Below are 15,995 nucleotides of genomic sequence, written 5' to 3' on the forward strand. Positions count from 1 at the left end.
GTCTGAGCACAGGAAAGATTCCTTGGCAATCTTCAGAGAGAATAAGCATTAATTCCTATGTCCTGAACAATTTCCAATTTGGTAGTTACTTTCTGTCCACCTAAATTTTTCATGCAGCTTTAACTAGAGGTTGCACTCCTTTTGCCTCGAAGTGTCCTACTGCTACTATTGAGCTGCTGCGGTGCTCTATATAGGATATCTATATAGTGATATTCTAATCAGGAGAAATTCAGATTATTCCATTTCAGCAAAGGGCAGGTTTATTTTTAAATACATTCAGTCCTTCATTTGATACAGCTCAGTTACTTTATATATTAGCCATTTATAAAATATTATTTAAAGGTTTTGGATAAATGGTACTGTGGAACTCCAAGGTTAACTGTTCTTAATCTTCAGGAAGTTTATAAATGCAGTCTTTCGACTGTTCTTACAGCTTGCAATGTGGAATGTGAATGTTAAGTGGTCTTCATCAGACCTATTTGTTGGTTTCTTTGATTAAAGACAACATTTGCTTTCATGCCCAGGTTACGGTGTAACTGCTTATACTTGGAAGTTTTCTTCTGGCTGTCTCTGAAGTAGAGATATGTCAAAATCTTAGTATTTCTATAGTGAATAAAGGAGTGAAATGTGAAAAGTGATGAATTCTTTGCTGGCTCACTGTGCAGGTTGAGCCGATTATGAAATGTTTACATTGTATATTTACAATTTCAAAAATTGCAACAGTATTTTTTATGTTAAGAAACTGAAAAAAGAAGGCAGAAGTAATTTCTGAGAAGTTTTCACATCTCAACTGTCATTCTGGTCCCTCTTCCCAAAGATCCTGTTATTTTTGCTTATATACATAACATGTCGATAGTATATATTAAACTATAAATTACAAGACTGAAGCACAATGTTGTACCATGATGCAGATTCTTCCTCACTTAGTGAAGAAAATATATAAATACTTAGTAGTATGAAGCAGAATTATAGCTTTTTTTCCCAGGTCTATACAGGACTAGATGTTACTGCAAATATGAAAGCATTTCATTTCAGACTGCTTTGGATGCTTCACCTTCATTTGTAATAAATGTAAGACCTCTGTGGAATATCTGTGGGGTAGGCACAGTGTATGTGCGTGTATCTCCATCAAAACTGATGTATATGGTAATGTTTTTGGTGGTGGGAAAAAATCTGCAGCCTTTTGTTGTTTAAGAATTGTACAGCTGGGACTGAGTAGTCCAGGTAGATTAGTTTCTTATAGTTTGTTAACACAAATGCACCATCTGCATTTAAAATAAAAATAAAATAAATTAAAAAAAAGGAGAGAACTTCATCTGTATCTAGCTGGCATGATTTGATTCCACATATTCTACATACATACATTTAATAACCTGAATTATCTGTCAACCACTGCAAGGGTTTCAGAGAATTGCGTAAAGGGGAAAACCAGATTTTTCAAGCCTGCTTTACTAACTAGTTTTGCTTTGCACCAAGAATGTTTTTGTCACTGACATTATTATCACAGACTGTAGTAATGCTTTGTAATTATGACAGTGATCAGGTTGGTATGTAAATTACAACATACTGTAGTCTTTCCCCCGCCCATCTTTGCAAAACGATGTCTCCCTTTTTTGACAGATCTTTTTATTACCTACTTCTGATGTTTTTATGAGAATGTTTCAACCAAAATAACCACAGAAATGTCACAGTTACCACTGATGATATTCTTTGTGTATCAGGTTCTATTTGATTATTCGTAGACAAAACAGGTTTTGTGTTCAAAGTAGTATTTTTATGGATGTATGCCCAAGATGTTAATGGTACAAGAGGATTAAATACTGTTGAGGTTAGTGAGTGCTCTCAAGAGCAACAAATTAGTGCTTCTAATGTTTTCAACCAAATGTGGAATCAAAATGTTCTGAGTAAGTGTGTAGTAGTTCTGCTTCTGTAGCACTGTAGGACATTCATGTTCTTAATATTAGAAGGTCTGGATATCCTGATAGATCCAGAGCTATAAAAGTCCTGTTTCAGACAAAGCAGTTTCTCAGGGCTTTCTTGGACACTTGAAGCAAACTGTCAGGTACTAGCTGGTGACAGCCTGTGATTTGCTAAGCTTCAAATTCCAGGCCTCAAGAAACAGCTTTCATTCCTTGTCCAGCTTTGTTACTGAAACACAAGATGTGTTTTGTGTGTAATAAATTCTTTCCTGTTTAGCTGAATCTATATCCTGTATCTTAGAGATTGGATACAGGTTTGGATCCAGTTGGGTGACAGTACTTGAGCAGAAGACTGAAAGAAATATACAGATTTTCAATTTGAACTTTCATCTGGTAAAGGCACCATAATTTAAAAAACCCTTCAAAATGCTATGCAAAAGTCATGCTGTGTGTTCTAAAATTAGATGAGGTACTTGGAGTAGCCTGTTTACTACACAAAAGAAAGGCTACATGTTTCTCATACATTTAGAATCATTGTCTTGGACCTGTACAATAATAATAATTATGAAACTGTGTAAGTATGTTTTGTTTCTCTTCAGGCCTATATTTTGGCTTATTGTTGTGCTTCAGAGTTGCATATTAATTTTTATTTACCAGTCATCGTTTCTAGAAGTATGATAATGTATAGTCTACCATAGAAAAGCAGACTGCTGTCTTTGTTGGTGAAAACCTTTCAAAGATATAAAGATACAAAGCATAAATATAAAGCAGGTGGTTAAAAATAGTGTGCATTTTGTCTGTGTTTCTCATCAGGGATAAATAAGCAACTCAATTATACTGTACAGCAAACATATGGAAAAGGGTAAAAGATCACTTGCAGTTATTGGTGTCAGCTGATTTCCTCCGTTGTGCTTATTTGAGTTCTTTCCTTAAAGGTATCTTCTCAGATATCTCTAAGGTATACAATCATCTGGGCATCTTCCCTTTATGCAATTAGCACAGAACTGTAATGCAGAATTTATCAGTATTAAAGGTATATTGCCAGATTAGTTCAGAGTAACTCATCCACTTTGAAAAAAGTTACGATGGGAGTTGTACAATGTTGTAACGATGAGGACAAACATTTAAAGTTTCCATTTTTAACTGCTTCTGAAGACACTGAAGGTTTTATATCTAGATGACTCTTCCAGCGTAGGGAGCTGAGCATCCTTGCGCATTCCCCTTTCAATCCCCTTTTGTTTGTTATCTGGAAATAAACTTCTCAGTGACTCGATAAGAGAGTTATACACAGCAGAAAGACTACTGCAAGTATGTGTATTTCCATTCCAAATTTCATACTGGAAATAGAATATACATTAAATGCACATTTGTATAAATTCTTAAGATGAAAATACTCTTTTCCTCCCATTCTGTTGGTATAGGATCAGCTTTATTTTCCTCTTTAATGTCTATAAAAAGGAACAGAACTGTAATACGGGTGTCCTCATCGCTGTGTTGATTTATAGAACATCCACCCCCAATTCTGGAATAGCCTGAGACTACACAGGTAGTTTAAGAGTGCCTCGTTCTCTGCTTGCTGGGTGGATTCTTTCAGAAGCATAGCGTGGGATGTCTCCGTATGTCCATTTGAGAGGATCACATCACCTCAGTGCTGTATAGGGGATCTGTGGGGAGGGTAAAGTAAACTAAGGAGGGCTGCAATCCGGCTTCTTGGCAGACAGGGGAAAAGGAAAGAGGTCCAAAGGCACACTTCACCTGCCATTTACCGTTATTGTGCCTGGGTCTGGTTGGAACATTTTTCCCTAAACATTTTATGTGTTACTGTTTCTAGGTACCAGGAATGCTTTTATGGGGTCAACCTGTCCAGTCTGCGCAGTGTGGCTGTGGATGAGTATTTCAGACAACCTATCGTGGTAGGTTTGTATGCCTGGGAGTTATTTTTTGTGGTTTTTCCTCCCTATCTCATCCCCTTCACAAAATTCTACAGGTACAGTAGTCACCTCGTTAAACAGAGCTCTGGGGCTGTTGAGTAAAGGAAGGAACTGTAGGTGTGTGAACAGAACTGCTGTCAAAGGTTAACTACTACAGGTAATATTCTGGTTTTGCTATGAATAACAGATGCCCAGAGGTATGCACGCATTAGGAAGCCACAGCATGTGAACAACTGTCTTCCTAACATGCAACCAGCTTCCCTCAGTGTTTCCAGTCTCTTAAACAAGACCTTGATTTTTCCCTTCCCATCTCTAATCCACAAGTTACAGGAAAAGAGGAAGCAGCCGAGCAAACACTTTTCTGTATTATGAAACCACCTTTCTTATATGTAAATATCCTTATTTTATTCATAACTTGGACCTAGCACCTGCAGTTCTCCTTCTTCCTTTTTAGTAAAAGTCCAGGTGGTATCTATTTAGAAAGAATGCAGGAGAAATCCTTCTCACCTCTCTGGGGAAAAAAACCTAAACAATCCCCACTCCGCACCTTCTGCTCCAGTATAATGCTTCACTGTAGGTGTAATGATAAGGTTCTCTCTCAGAAATTTGAATTCAAGAAATCTTTGCTAGCCTTAGGCTAACTAGTGTAAGTAGTGATACCAGTGTAGCTGCTGTTGCATGGAGACCCTAAAACCTGTCCAGAAATCTGGAAAGACCATCACACTACTGATGTTACCTTCTGCACTTGACTGCTTTTGGTACTTCATAAGAGAAAACTCTCATTTGTTTTCAGGCATTTCAGCCCTATCTGTGACTATAGCATAGCCATTCTCAGTGCTGGCTCTTGGGCTTTCAGTTAGAGAACGGAGTAATCTGTGGGGCATACATGCTTGCGTCCTGTATGAAGTACGTGTTTGGCTTCGATTTCTCAGTCGTGATTCTTCGGGCCTTGAAGTAAAAAATAAATTGCCCAATAAAAAACATATGAAATTGTTATTTCTTTTAAAAAAATCATATATCTCCTTGGCTTCCCCTTACTCTGTGGATAGATGTTGGTTCTCTAGATGGGTTCACTGGGGGATGTGATACAAGCCTTTAAGTTAAGAGTTTGCTTTACTTATGAAAGAGCTTGTGAACAGTGATAGATTAGGATTAGTGGATTAAATTAAAGAAAGAAAAACGAAGGGAGAAGTTTTCATTTCCTGATTGACTACACCTAACTTTTTTCCAGAGGGCAAATCTGTATTAAGTAATTTTTCTTCATATACTTCATAATTTAGTTTTCAACTATTTCCATACTGTCTTAGATCAGTTTAACCAACTGCACAGAACAGAAAAGCACATTAAAATGTATGTGGTTTATAAAAAAAAAACAAAACAAAACCCAAAAAACCAAAACAAAAAACACCACCAAATAAACCCACTGCTTTTTTACAAGTGTTCAATTTCTGGGCAAATTTTATTGTTTCTAGGCTGAATAAAACAGTCTTTGATAGGTAATCTATCAAATATATTGCATGCTGATAATACTGCAAAATCCAAGTGTTCTAAGGAATCCTAAAAAGATGAAACATCTAAAGTAAGTTTATTGGTAAGGTTGATTTTTGTCTTTTTTCCCATGTTTTTTAACAGAAAACAAGTTTATACACTGACAAGACAGAATAACAGTTGAAACTCCCTTTTTTTTTTTTTTTTTTTTTTAACCCCCGTAGGATACTTTTGATGTGAGAATTCTGATGGCCCGGACAGTGAAGTACACTGTGAACTTCATGGAAGCTGCTGAAGAAGATTTGCATAGGTCAGCAGATGCCAGCAACCTACTCTTAAACTTTCATTTTTGTAACTGGCTATTGATCATTTGCACTCAGACAAAGAGGAAGTTTTGGTGGCGGATGTGGAGAAGGGAAGGTGGCATGCTAGAATGATTAGCACACCACTCCTAATGGACTGGAGCATTTATCTGCATGACGATTTGTCCAGTATTAGCAGAGAAGCCTGTTTGTGAGCCTGTGAAGCACTAGAGATTGGTTCACAAAATTTCCACACTGAAAGGGATAAAATGGACTTTGAAAGACAGCGTTTACTTCTTAGCATTATAAGTTGGGACACATTTACATCTAGTTACAAGGCAATTTTTGTTTTTCTGTGTAGACATCCCAAAAGACCTTGTCAAATAGTGTCATCACAAGCTGCCTTGCTGAACTCTTGTGCATCTTTTTTTTTAAAACATTTTCCAGTCTAACAGGAGGCAGCTGTACCTCTACTTCCTCCAGACCCCCTTCAAATTTTTAGTTGGAAAGTCATATATATAAACCAACCTTGCATCCCTGACATCAGAGAAGCCTCCTCAGTACATCTGTGAAATAAAATGTACCGTATGGGAGAACTCGAGGGAGTACTTCAGATCCTTGCAAGGCACTGTCATAAGGTGAAAATATCAGAGACTGCCTTTGAAACTCTAAACCCTTGTTGTTTCAACATGACTCACAACTAATTGTATAAATGGCATGGTCTACTAAAAGAGATTTGCTCAGAGAAGTGGGAAACAGCTGGAGAATTGCTTTCCAGTTTCAGCTGGCTAGCACTGACTTCCTTCAGTGGTTCTCAGCACTAACATGTTTGTAGCTGAATGCTAATTTTATGATACAGTTCTGCAAGACTGGGTGAGATTTGGGTTCAACTGCATAGCCAGTAATAGTTCTTTTGGAAATACTCCAGCTCTTGCTCAAGCATCTTGGTTTTTCCTTCTGCGTCCAGTAGTAGTTTTGTTTGTCAAATTTGTTGTGGAACATTTTCCTGTTCAAAATAGTTTTTAAACTAAATCCATGTCCTTCACTGGGAATGAGAAATTTTCCACTGGAAAGGCTGAACCCCTGTATTTATAACAGTCTGCAGTGTTGCCACAAATGATGCAGTAACATTTGTGTGGTGGCATATTTGATCCTACTATTGAATAAGGCACACAAAAACCTAACACCTATATCAGTTCCATTTGTTAATTCTATTGACACAGAGACAAAGAGCATATTCTTTTAAATATATGGAAAATTGAGACATAAACTGCTGAATAAGAATGGAAATATACAAATCACTAAAAGGTAGGTTTCTGGTGGAATTTCCAGTACTTTTTGGAAATTACTTTGGCAGCATATTGTTTTTTCTCCTGCAGAGTGGAAATCCCTTTTGTTTTCCAAATGATGCAGTCTGGACTAATCCATGGCCTGGCCTTTTGGTTTGATGTGGCATTTGTAGGATCACTGTAAGTACTTTTTCCTTCTTCGTATGAAATATTAACTACAGGGGGGAAAACGCCTTTCATATAAAGTGTACTAGAATTAGACTTTTATCTGGTGCTGACGTTGATTGTAATGTAATTCCTTCATGTTAAAAGAAATGATGCTGCCTTCTATAGGTAACAAAAAGTGTGATAACCTAATGCTAGCAGTATGAGTAGGTAGTGGTAATCTTGCTTCCCATTGATTGGCGTGCATATTATCTATGGTACACTACATCCAGGAATTGTTCATGGTCAAAACACACTGTTCCAGACAATACTGACTCTTTTTAATATTACATACTACTCTATTTTACATTGGAAGTAAAGCAGCATTTGAACATAAGCTGGATTTTCCCAGTTGGGCTGGTCTTATTTGTGGGCAAAAAGGAGAACAGGTTGCAAGTACCAGGCTGACACAATGGAAATGGGGAAAATTTCACCAGGCTTGGGAAGATTTTTCACTGCAGCACCAGGCATTTAGTGCAAAACAGGGACATTCATCTGGTATACTAAGTAGGTGAGTATTATGTATACTTGCTCAGGTAGTCAATACATAGATTTGAACTATCTGTATTTTGCTCTTAGATAAGATTTGTTGATTTCCCAGTTAAAATGGTCTAGTTTTAGATGAGGTTTTTCTTCAGTAAAATGCACTTGCATTTGTTTGTGGGGTTTGTGCCTTTTATTAGCCTTTGAAATGAGGATTGTCAAGATTTCAGAATAGCATATCCATTAAAAGAAAATGCACATATGTGCATTTATATTTAACAGCTGATAGTAGAATTTTTAATCATAAAAAAGGAACCAGAGGAACTGTCTGAAATCCTCTGCTGAGAATGTCTTGATTTTGGAGTAGGCATTTGCTTAATCAGCAGCTCTTTCATGTTTCTACAGCTCTGGAAGTTCTTTGACTGAGCACTTGAAATCTGAGTGGATCAGACTCATGGTTTTACCTGTGTTACCCCTTTCTTTGCACCTACAGCCTTTTTCAGTATATTATTGAAGTATCTCTTGCAAGTGAAAATGAGGCATAGGACCTTCTTGGGGAGTGTTGTCTAAGGATGGAACTTTAAGGATGAAACCACCATTGTGAAGAATCACATTGACACATTCAGGAAAAATATTCTTTTCCTGTAATTTGTTGAAATTGAGTGGTAAGAGGAGAGATAAATTAGTATTCTCTGTCCTGGCAGTGTGGAAAGAAAACAGGAATCTGAAGAGTCTCTTTTTTGAATCTCTGTAATTGGCTTAGGCACACAGATCTGGTGGTGACAGGCACAGTACAGATAAAGAAAGAAAACGAGGCGTAACGTATTGATTTCCCACCACAGGGTAGAATCACTCTCCCAGTTTACTTGAAGGCAGTTTAAAGTTTATTCTAAGTAGCGGAGGCCTCCAATACATAAACATCTAACAACTTAAAATTGTTTCCAAGAGGAGAAGACAGGAGAGAAAGTCTAGAGAGCTTTTCTTGTTTGTTTCAGGGTAACTGTTTGGTTGTCCACTGCACCGACAGAACCTCTCACTCACTGGTATCAAGTCCGCTGCCTTCTTCAGACACCCCTCTTTGCTAAAGAGGGGGAAACTCTCTCAGGAAAAGTCTTATTTGTTGCCAATAAGAGGTAAGTGTAAAAGCTTCCCAAGCAGATTTTGTAGTGTGGCTGCTCTTGGTAGAGGTACCCAAAAGACACCAGTTAATATTCGGTATGTTTGTACCCACATTTGTTATTCCTGGCACCATTGCCAATTTGTATGGTATCACTGATACAGTTTGTAGGCACTGTTGACCTTGTGAGACTCCACTCACCAAAAGGTCTCCACGTTCCTTTTGTTACCAGTGATGTTCCTTCTCACATACCTTCTCCTTAAGCACCCGTCACATCCTGCCTTCCCTCACGGTGCTACTTGCAGCTTTTGTCAGCTTTCTACTCCACTGTCTTCCACACACAGCCGATTTCTCAGGTCATGTCCAGCCATTTTCCACACCTTGTTCTGTAGTATAACCTCTGGCCATGTCTTCGTCAGCAGCCTGGTTGGTTGCCTGAAGCCCCAACATCCCTGGTCTCTCAGTAAGTCCTGTGCAGAGACAAGGAGGAATGTGATTGATCCCAAATCCTTTAATTCTGAAAAAAAATCCTTATGGATGCGCTCCCCTGTTTAAGAATAGTACTTTTCATGTGTTTGTCCTTCCACTGAGGCTAATGAAGGTGGCTGCTTTTGGACGGGCACATTTCCTCACCAGACCTCTCTGCTGTTCCTGCTGTCAGTCAAATGTTTGATAACTCCACTCCTACACTTTGCTTTAAAAACAATCCTCAAGTCACTGTGTCACACAAGTTGCCGCCTGCTTTGCTTATGTGTATGTGTAGTTTTAACAGAAGACAAAGCCTGCCTGCACAGTGTAGGAAGGTGAATTGTCTTGTCTTTTTTATATTATTACTATTATTTTTATTTTATTTTTTCCCAATGGGAAACATACTGACCAGTCAGGTGATTCCAGTGACATCAAAACTCCCAATAATACTTCCAGAGCTCTTTAATCACATCAGCAACAAATGCTTGATTTGGGATTTGTCAAACTTCTAGATCTTCAGCTTAGAAACTCCTCATGGAGAAAATACATAATACAGATGTTGATAGGTCTCTTTCAAATGTAAAATGTATTCATATTTTAGTATATAAAAGAAACACTGTATGCCACAAGGTGATCACACAGCCACTGCTGTAAAAATGTCAGTACATACGGTGTATCTACAATGGAGCATGGCTCAGACACCTGAGCTAGCGCCCTTGCCAGACTGAGAAGGAGCAGCCCTTGAACCACATGTTAGCACCGAGCTAACAAGTCCTACCACAAAGCGACTCTGCTTTTGGGATCAACTTGGCACCTCTGTGTAACTCTGCAGTTCCTGTTCCATGCAGAAGGACCAGCTCTGGTCAAACTTAAGTGTCTCAGTGTGCTCTCAGTTGCTCAGTTGGCCCTCTTTAATTTCTTATGTGAACTCAGTTTCTTGCAAAAAGTCCTGTGAAAAATATCCTTCCTGGTGAAATCTAGGGTTATGAAAGGAGTGAACTTAATGCTGTTTCGCTAGTTAGATGTTTCTGATCGTGAAATAATACTCTGTACCTGCTAATGTTGCAATTTATAGTTTTTCTGTCGGGGGGTGGGGGAAAGACCTTTCCCTTTTGAATACTATCAGTGCAAAATTATGATGTTTTTCAGATGCAAACTCTTAAAATTGCATAAGCATCTTGTAAATTTTATTTCTTTAGAGGTGATTAAATAATCATGGCCTTGCACTGATGCCACTGCAAATATATTTCCTAGGCTTGTTATACAAAGTGATTATTATTCAAACCGTAACTACACTGGTATTTTTTCACACAAGATGTTATAGTTGTTTTAATTCCATTACATCTTCTTTATACTTCTCTTTCTGATGCAGACAAAGTTATGATATTCAGATTATGGCTGTGGTAGACCAGACAGGATTTAAATCTGGTAACGTTCTTGATTTAAAGAATCCATTTTTCAGGTAAGAAATCATTTTGACTAAAATATACTACTGTAGAGTGGTAACATCTTGTATGACAGGAAACAACACACACCTACTGTGGAAGAACAAGTTTCTGACCTCTTAGAGTTTATTTTATTTCTACAGGTATAATGGCATCATTGGTTTGCATTAGCGGCAGTTACTTAATATAAGCCAATATTCTATTTAGGCTGTGTGACAAAGGGCAAAAGGAAAAAAGCTTTATTTAAGATGTGTAATGGTTTAGTGCTGTGTTTAGTACTGTGGCAAAATAGTAGACATTTACTTACTTGAACTAGTGTATACTTAAAATATTTTGCTGTTTCCTGTTGTGTGATGTGCATCATCGTGACTCAAGGAGTCAGCAGTATGCCCTGATGCACTCTGCTAAGTACATAAATCCATAATGCTATTTGACATGAAGGACCTGTCCTTTCTGTATTAAGCATGAGGGGAGGAAAAAAATCTACCTGCTGCAATCCTTCCCAACCAAGCAGGAGCCTTCATTAGATGTTGCTACAGCACTGTATTTAGGAAAAAATCTGCCACTTACGGATCAAAACAAACAGAAGGAAGGAGCCATCAGTTCTTCCAAAAGGAAGATTTTTGAGAAAAACAGGTTAACTGTGTTCTGTTCTCATTCTTATGCTTTATTTAGTGTAAACATAGGCAAATACAGCTGATGGAATTGATTTTTCCGAGAGATACACTTGGAAGATGTGTCCTTCATTCATTATGTGTTTCCTGTTCCCTATTTTTTTGCCTCAGACCTATATGACAATCCCACAGTAATTGTATAAAACAAAATATTCATTGTGTCTGATGGACATTAATTAATTTTAATCTGCACATCAAATATGCAGCACATCAGTTGTTTTGGCTTTAGAATGGGGTCCTTTTGATTAAATTTGTAAAAATGCTTTTGTAATAAAGACTGTTCGTGGAAGATGGGCAATAACTATAAACAAAATTATGCACTGGAAAAGATAATTTCTTCAAATCTGGCCTGTGACATGGAGAGTGTCTAGATTGCTTATGTTTTTAGTTTAGCTAATACCAGTTTCAAATCTAAAAGCTTTTAGTGGTGATGAATTCAAGAAAGTTTACTGGTTTCCTAAAATCTCTGTACTTAACTCAGCACCCATTGCATTAAGTGTGAGTGACTTTTCAAAGATGGTAGAAGTCTACTCATTTACAAGCAAAAGAAGCTTTTGTCAAGAGTTTTTAACTTGCATAAAATATAGAAAACACTTTCAGAATGATATCACTCTTTTGCAAGAGAGCAGGGGGGGAATGGTAAAATTGTGTGTTATATATAGAAGTACTTTAAGTTACATGAAACAATATTCTATCTGAAAATGGAATGTAAAAATGTCACCGTGTGATTTCATGGTTGCTAGCCAATTAACCATATTGAGTTCAGTAATTTAGACTGCTGTCCTTTATACATTAATTCTTAGAGTGCTTGGCTGTGAAATCCTGGCACAATACACTAACCTTATTTAACAGGCTTCCTCTGTGAGGCTCCATTACTGGCTTTTTGTTTATTGATCATTCTTCATTCTGTTCTGGCCTTCCCATAGCAATTAGCAGAACCCTAAAAGAGTTGAAAAAACAAAAGCAGAGAAGACTTATCAAAAGAAAAGTGCTTATTTATAAACATGAAGTAACTTCCAAGGCATTCATAAGATTTTTTAAAATTAAAATACAATCCCGGTTTTAAACTTGGACATGCAAGTTACTGTATGTGGTGGGACATTATGTTAACACATACAGTCTCGCCCTCTTCTACATCACTGCTTCATAGTGTCCCTGGTACAAATATTTATCTCTGTACTACAGGGACAGATAGTAGGGAAGGGGCAATTCCTGGACATTTTTTTGCTTATTTAAAATAATACCATACTAATTCTATAGCATAAGGTAAAAATAAAAGACTGGACTGGGAATCCCTTCATTTCTTTGAAGGCCATGGCCTGAGCTGCTATGCATAAGAGCAAAAGGAAGCCTCTGCCTTTGTAAAATAAACTACAGTGGATTTGGTAGCATTTTACACTTGCCTGTACAGCTGCAAATCTATATGGGAAGACTTCGGATTTAAAGTTGAAATCATGGTGAATTTAATAAATCCAGTAACAGCACAGGGGACAGAGTTCCTAGCTTTATTCCAATGAGACTTATCTGACAGATATTGGCAGTGTTGTGCTTACACTTTCAATTTTATGAAAGTCCTTATTAAATATCAAAAAGTGGTCAATACCTTTTACTTCATTAGAATTTACTGTTTGCTTAGTTCAGCTAGTGCTGTAAGCTATCAAAGAATTGTGTATTTTATTATAACTATTTTATTCTTTCATCTATTTTTAGGTATGCCTAGAACATACTGTAATATGGCATCTGAAAACGGAACTGAGATTCTCACCAAGCTGAGTAACCAGTGAGACTGAAACCAGTTCAATTCTTAGCAGGCTTGTGTAAAATCAATTTGTAACTGTCCTTATCTGTAATTGTATGTGAGTTGCATAAGAAGGGAACATTGTGGTTCCAGCTCTTTTTCTTTTTTTTTTTTTAATTGAAATTCCTCCTGTGCTCACATTTAGACTTGAACTGCAGCAGACTTAATTTTATTCCAGAAAGTTCATTTGCTATAGAACAAGAACTATTTCCCTGTTTATTTTTATTTCTATTTTACAGTAAGCTCACATTGCTTCACTGGTCTGTTGTTTTTTTTTCTTTTGTTTATTTGTTTGTTAATATCCTTACCAATACTCTAGGTTATTGAAGAAAAATCTACCTCATGTTTATATATGTAACACATCAAAAGATTGTTGAGCAGTACGTAGTGTCCATGTTTCAAACATTCAGCAGTTATTTTCTATATGTTTAAACATTTGGTGTTAATCTTCTAGCTCACCAGGGTGTGTGTTGAGTACTTCAATTTTCTCTCAATGGACTCATTAATGTCGTTCATTTTGAGACATAAACCTAAGGTCATCTTGCATATACTTTATAAATGTGCTGAGATTTCTCTATGCCTATAGAAGTGTAACAGGACACATTTGTAAATTAGTCCCAGTTTAGTGTGATCTAAAACTGTATGATACGGTATGTGTGACTTTCACTTTTTCTGTAGCTCTAAGAAGTATCAGTAGTCCAAGCTATATGATATATTTTTGGCTTGTGTACCTCACAAATAAGGAAGACTATAGAGTTATAGTCCAGATTTTAATGAGATGTCTCTCCAGGCAATGTTATCCATAAACAGCACATAGTGGCTTTTACAGGACGTGTTTCTGTCAAAATATATGCCTTAGGCTGAATGAGCTGAAGTCAATTCAGAAATGTATATGTCACTTTACTACCAAAACTATAACTACAGCGATACCTCTAGCAAGATACAATCAGCCTTCAGCCTTCCACACACTGTTAGAAGGCTGGTTTGAATAAAAAGCCCCACAAAAACTGACCCTTCTCTCAGGAAGTTAGTTACATGATACATCTGATCAAAACACCAGCTAAGGACGCCTGCTGGTAGTAATTAAGAAGCAGCTGTAATTTCAGAGGTTTTTGTCCAAGTCAACACCCATTTGCAGCTATTTAAAGACAGTTTATGAGACTATGGAAAATAGTCCCTTCTAAAACTGTGAAACTTGTAAAAGTAACATGAACTTCATGGCTGAGGCCATGAAACCATTGAATTTAGCATCAGAAAATGATTGCCTTATTTGCAGTAGCATTTAATACAACAGGTGAGAGACTTCTAGCATAAAAATGTAGTTTGCACAATAAAAGACTGTTTTGTTACACAAATATATAACATATATTAAAAAAGAGTATTTAATGTGGGTTGCTGCCTCAGAATGGTAACAGATATTATCATTCGAACCTGTACAAGCGGTGTAATGAGATTTTTGATGCAGTGTCTGATTGTTTGGTATCTATCCTGCCTAAATTTAGCCTGTACAATGTGCAAATCCAAATACCAGACAACTATAGTTCAGTGTCTTCTAGAGTTTGGCACATTTTCCTCAGCAATTATTGAAAGAATGTATGAAAGCTGAATCTGAATTCAGCTTACAGATTTGTAATGTCTCCTATTGATCTACATGTCTGTCTGGATCTCACATTTCACTCTCAAATGTCTTCTAAAAAGTATCTGTGTATCAGACTTCTATTTTCTATAGGGAAAAATCTTACATTGTGAATTTCATGTGGCAATTTCAATTATTTTTAAGGAAGAAAGTAAATAAAGGGGAGGAAAAACAACAGCAGCAGATAGCAGCGTCAGGTTGTGTATCTTTATTTAATTCCAGAGCAAAAGGTATATATGTATCTAATAACTGCACCTTCAAGTTGTATAGAAAAGATTGTTTTCTTACACAATAACAACACAAAGATTGTTTCACAGCAGTTTCTATTTTGAAGTGATCTGGATGATCCAGGACTGGTATTTGTATTTCTCTCTACTTCAGGAATTCACTTTGTTCCAGATTGTATGCTAAAACCGAAAAGAATATTGACATCGAACACTGTACTATTTACAGTTTGAAATAAGGTCCTGTCACTTTCTTCATTTCCTTATCATTTAACATTTCCTTCTTTCCTGCTTTGAAATGTTGGTGATTTTGAAGTACACAGGAACCTACCTTCAAGGACTACAATGTAGTGTTTCCATCTCGCAGGACTTTCTGGGTATAAACATGAGAATATATTTGTAAAGTATTTTTGAAACAACATATCAATAAAAACATGTTATTCATACAAATGCTGGTGTTTTGTTTTGATTTTTTATACAAGCAACATTAATGAATGACAGAGAATATAGGGAAAGTAAAGCAGAACTGTGGGGATGCTGTAGCAAACTGCGATGATGTAATGTTGCAATATAAGACTCTTGAACAGATCACACCACATCATTATGAAATACAGCATTTCCTAATTTGTAGTTAAAGAGGCTATATTAATCCTGTTGAAAAATTATGTGTTGTTTTGCATCCCATAGACTCAAAAAGCACAATAGGAAAGACGTGCAGTATCATATTAAGGAGCTATATATTTTCATGCTTTGTTGGATCAATGGCCATTTAGAAGGTTCATCTTCAAGAAATTACAGCAGTAAAAAATGCTTTTAACAGGTTGTTTTTCAACAATTGCATATGGTTATTTTCTTTTACTTTTACCTGAGAGAGATGCATTTAAAATCTTATAAGCAGTCATATGTACAGAGTGATTCACAGTAAACTGCATTTTAAGTAGTAACAACTTTCATTTTGAATGTCCATCTGTATGAGTTCTCCCATCTCAACTGATTATTAGAATATTCTGCCCATAG

General features: G+C 36.8%; 1 protein-coding gene across 1 annotated transcript in view; it reads left to right on the top strand.

Moving 5' to 3' along the window:
• LOC101920729 (histone-arginine methyltransferase CARM1-like) overlaps positions 1–15,419 on the top strand; it is an 81,801-nt gene extending 66,382 nt beyond the window's left edge. Inside the window, exons 8-13 of the mRNA XM_055791329.1 lie at positions 3,751–3,832; positions 5,563–5,648; positions 7,020–7,109; positions 8,612–8,749; positions 10,574–10,663; positions 13,031–15,419. Of these exons, the coding sequence (XP_055647304.1) occupies positions 3,751–3,832; positions 5,563–5,648; positions 7,020–7,109; positions 8,612–8,749; positions 10,574–10,663; positions 13,031–13,040 (496 nt within the window). The 3' untranslated portion in view covers positions 13,041–15,419. The remainder of the gene's footprint in view (positions 1–3,750; positions 3,833–5,562; positions 5,649–7,019; positions 7,110–8,611; positions 8,750–10,573; positions 10,664–13,030) is intronic.
• Positions 15,420–15,995: the final 576 nt, after the last annotated feature.

This window comes from Falco peregrinus, chromosome Z (assembly GCF_023634155.1).
Source record: "Falco peregrinus isolate bFalPer1 chromosome Z, bFalPer1.pri, whole genome shotgun sequence".
Lineage (NCBI taxonomy): Eukaryota > Metazoa > Chordata > Aves > Falconiformes > Falconidae > Falco > Falco peregrinus.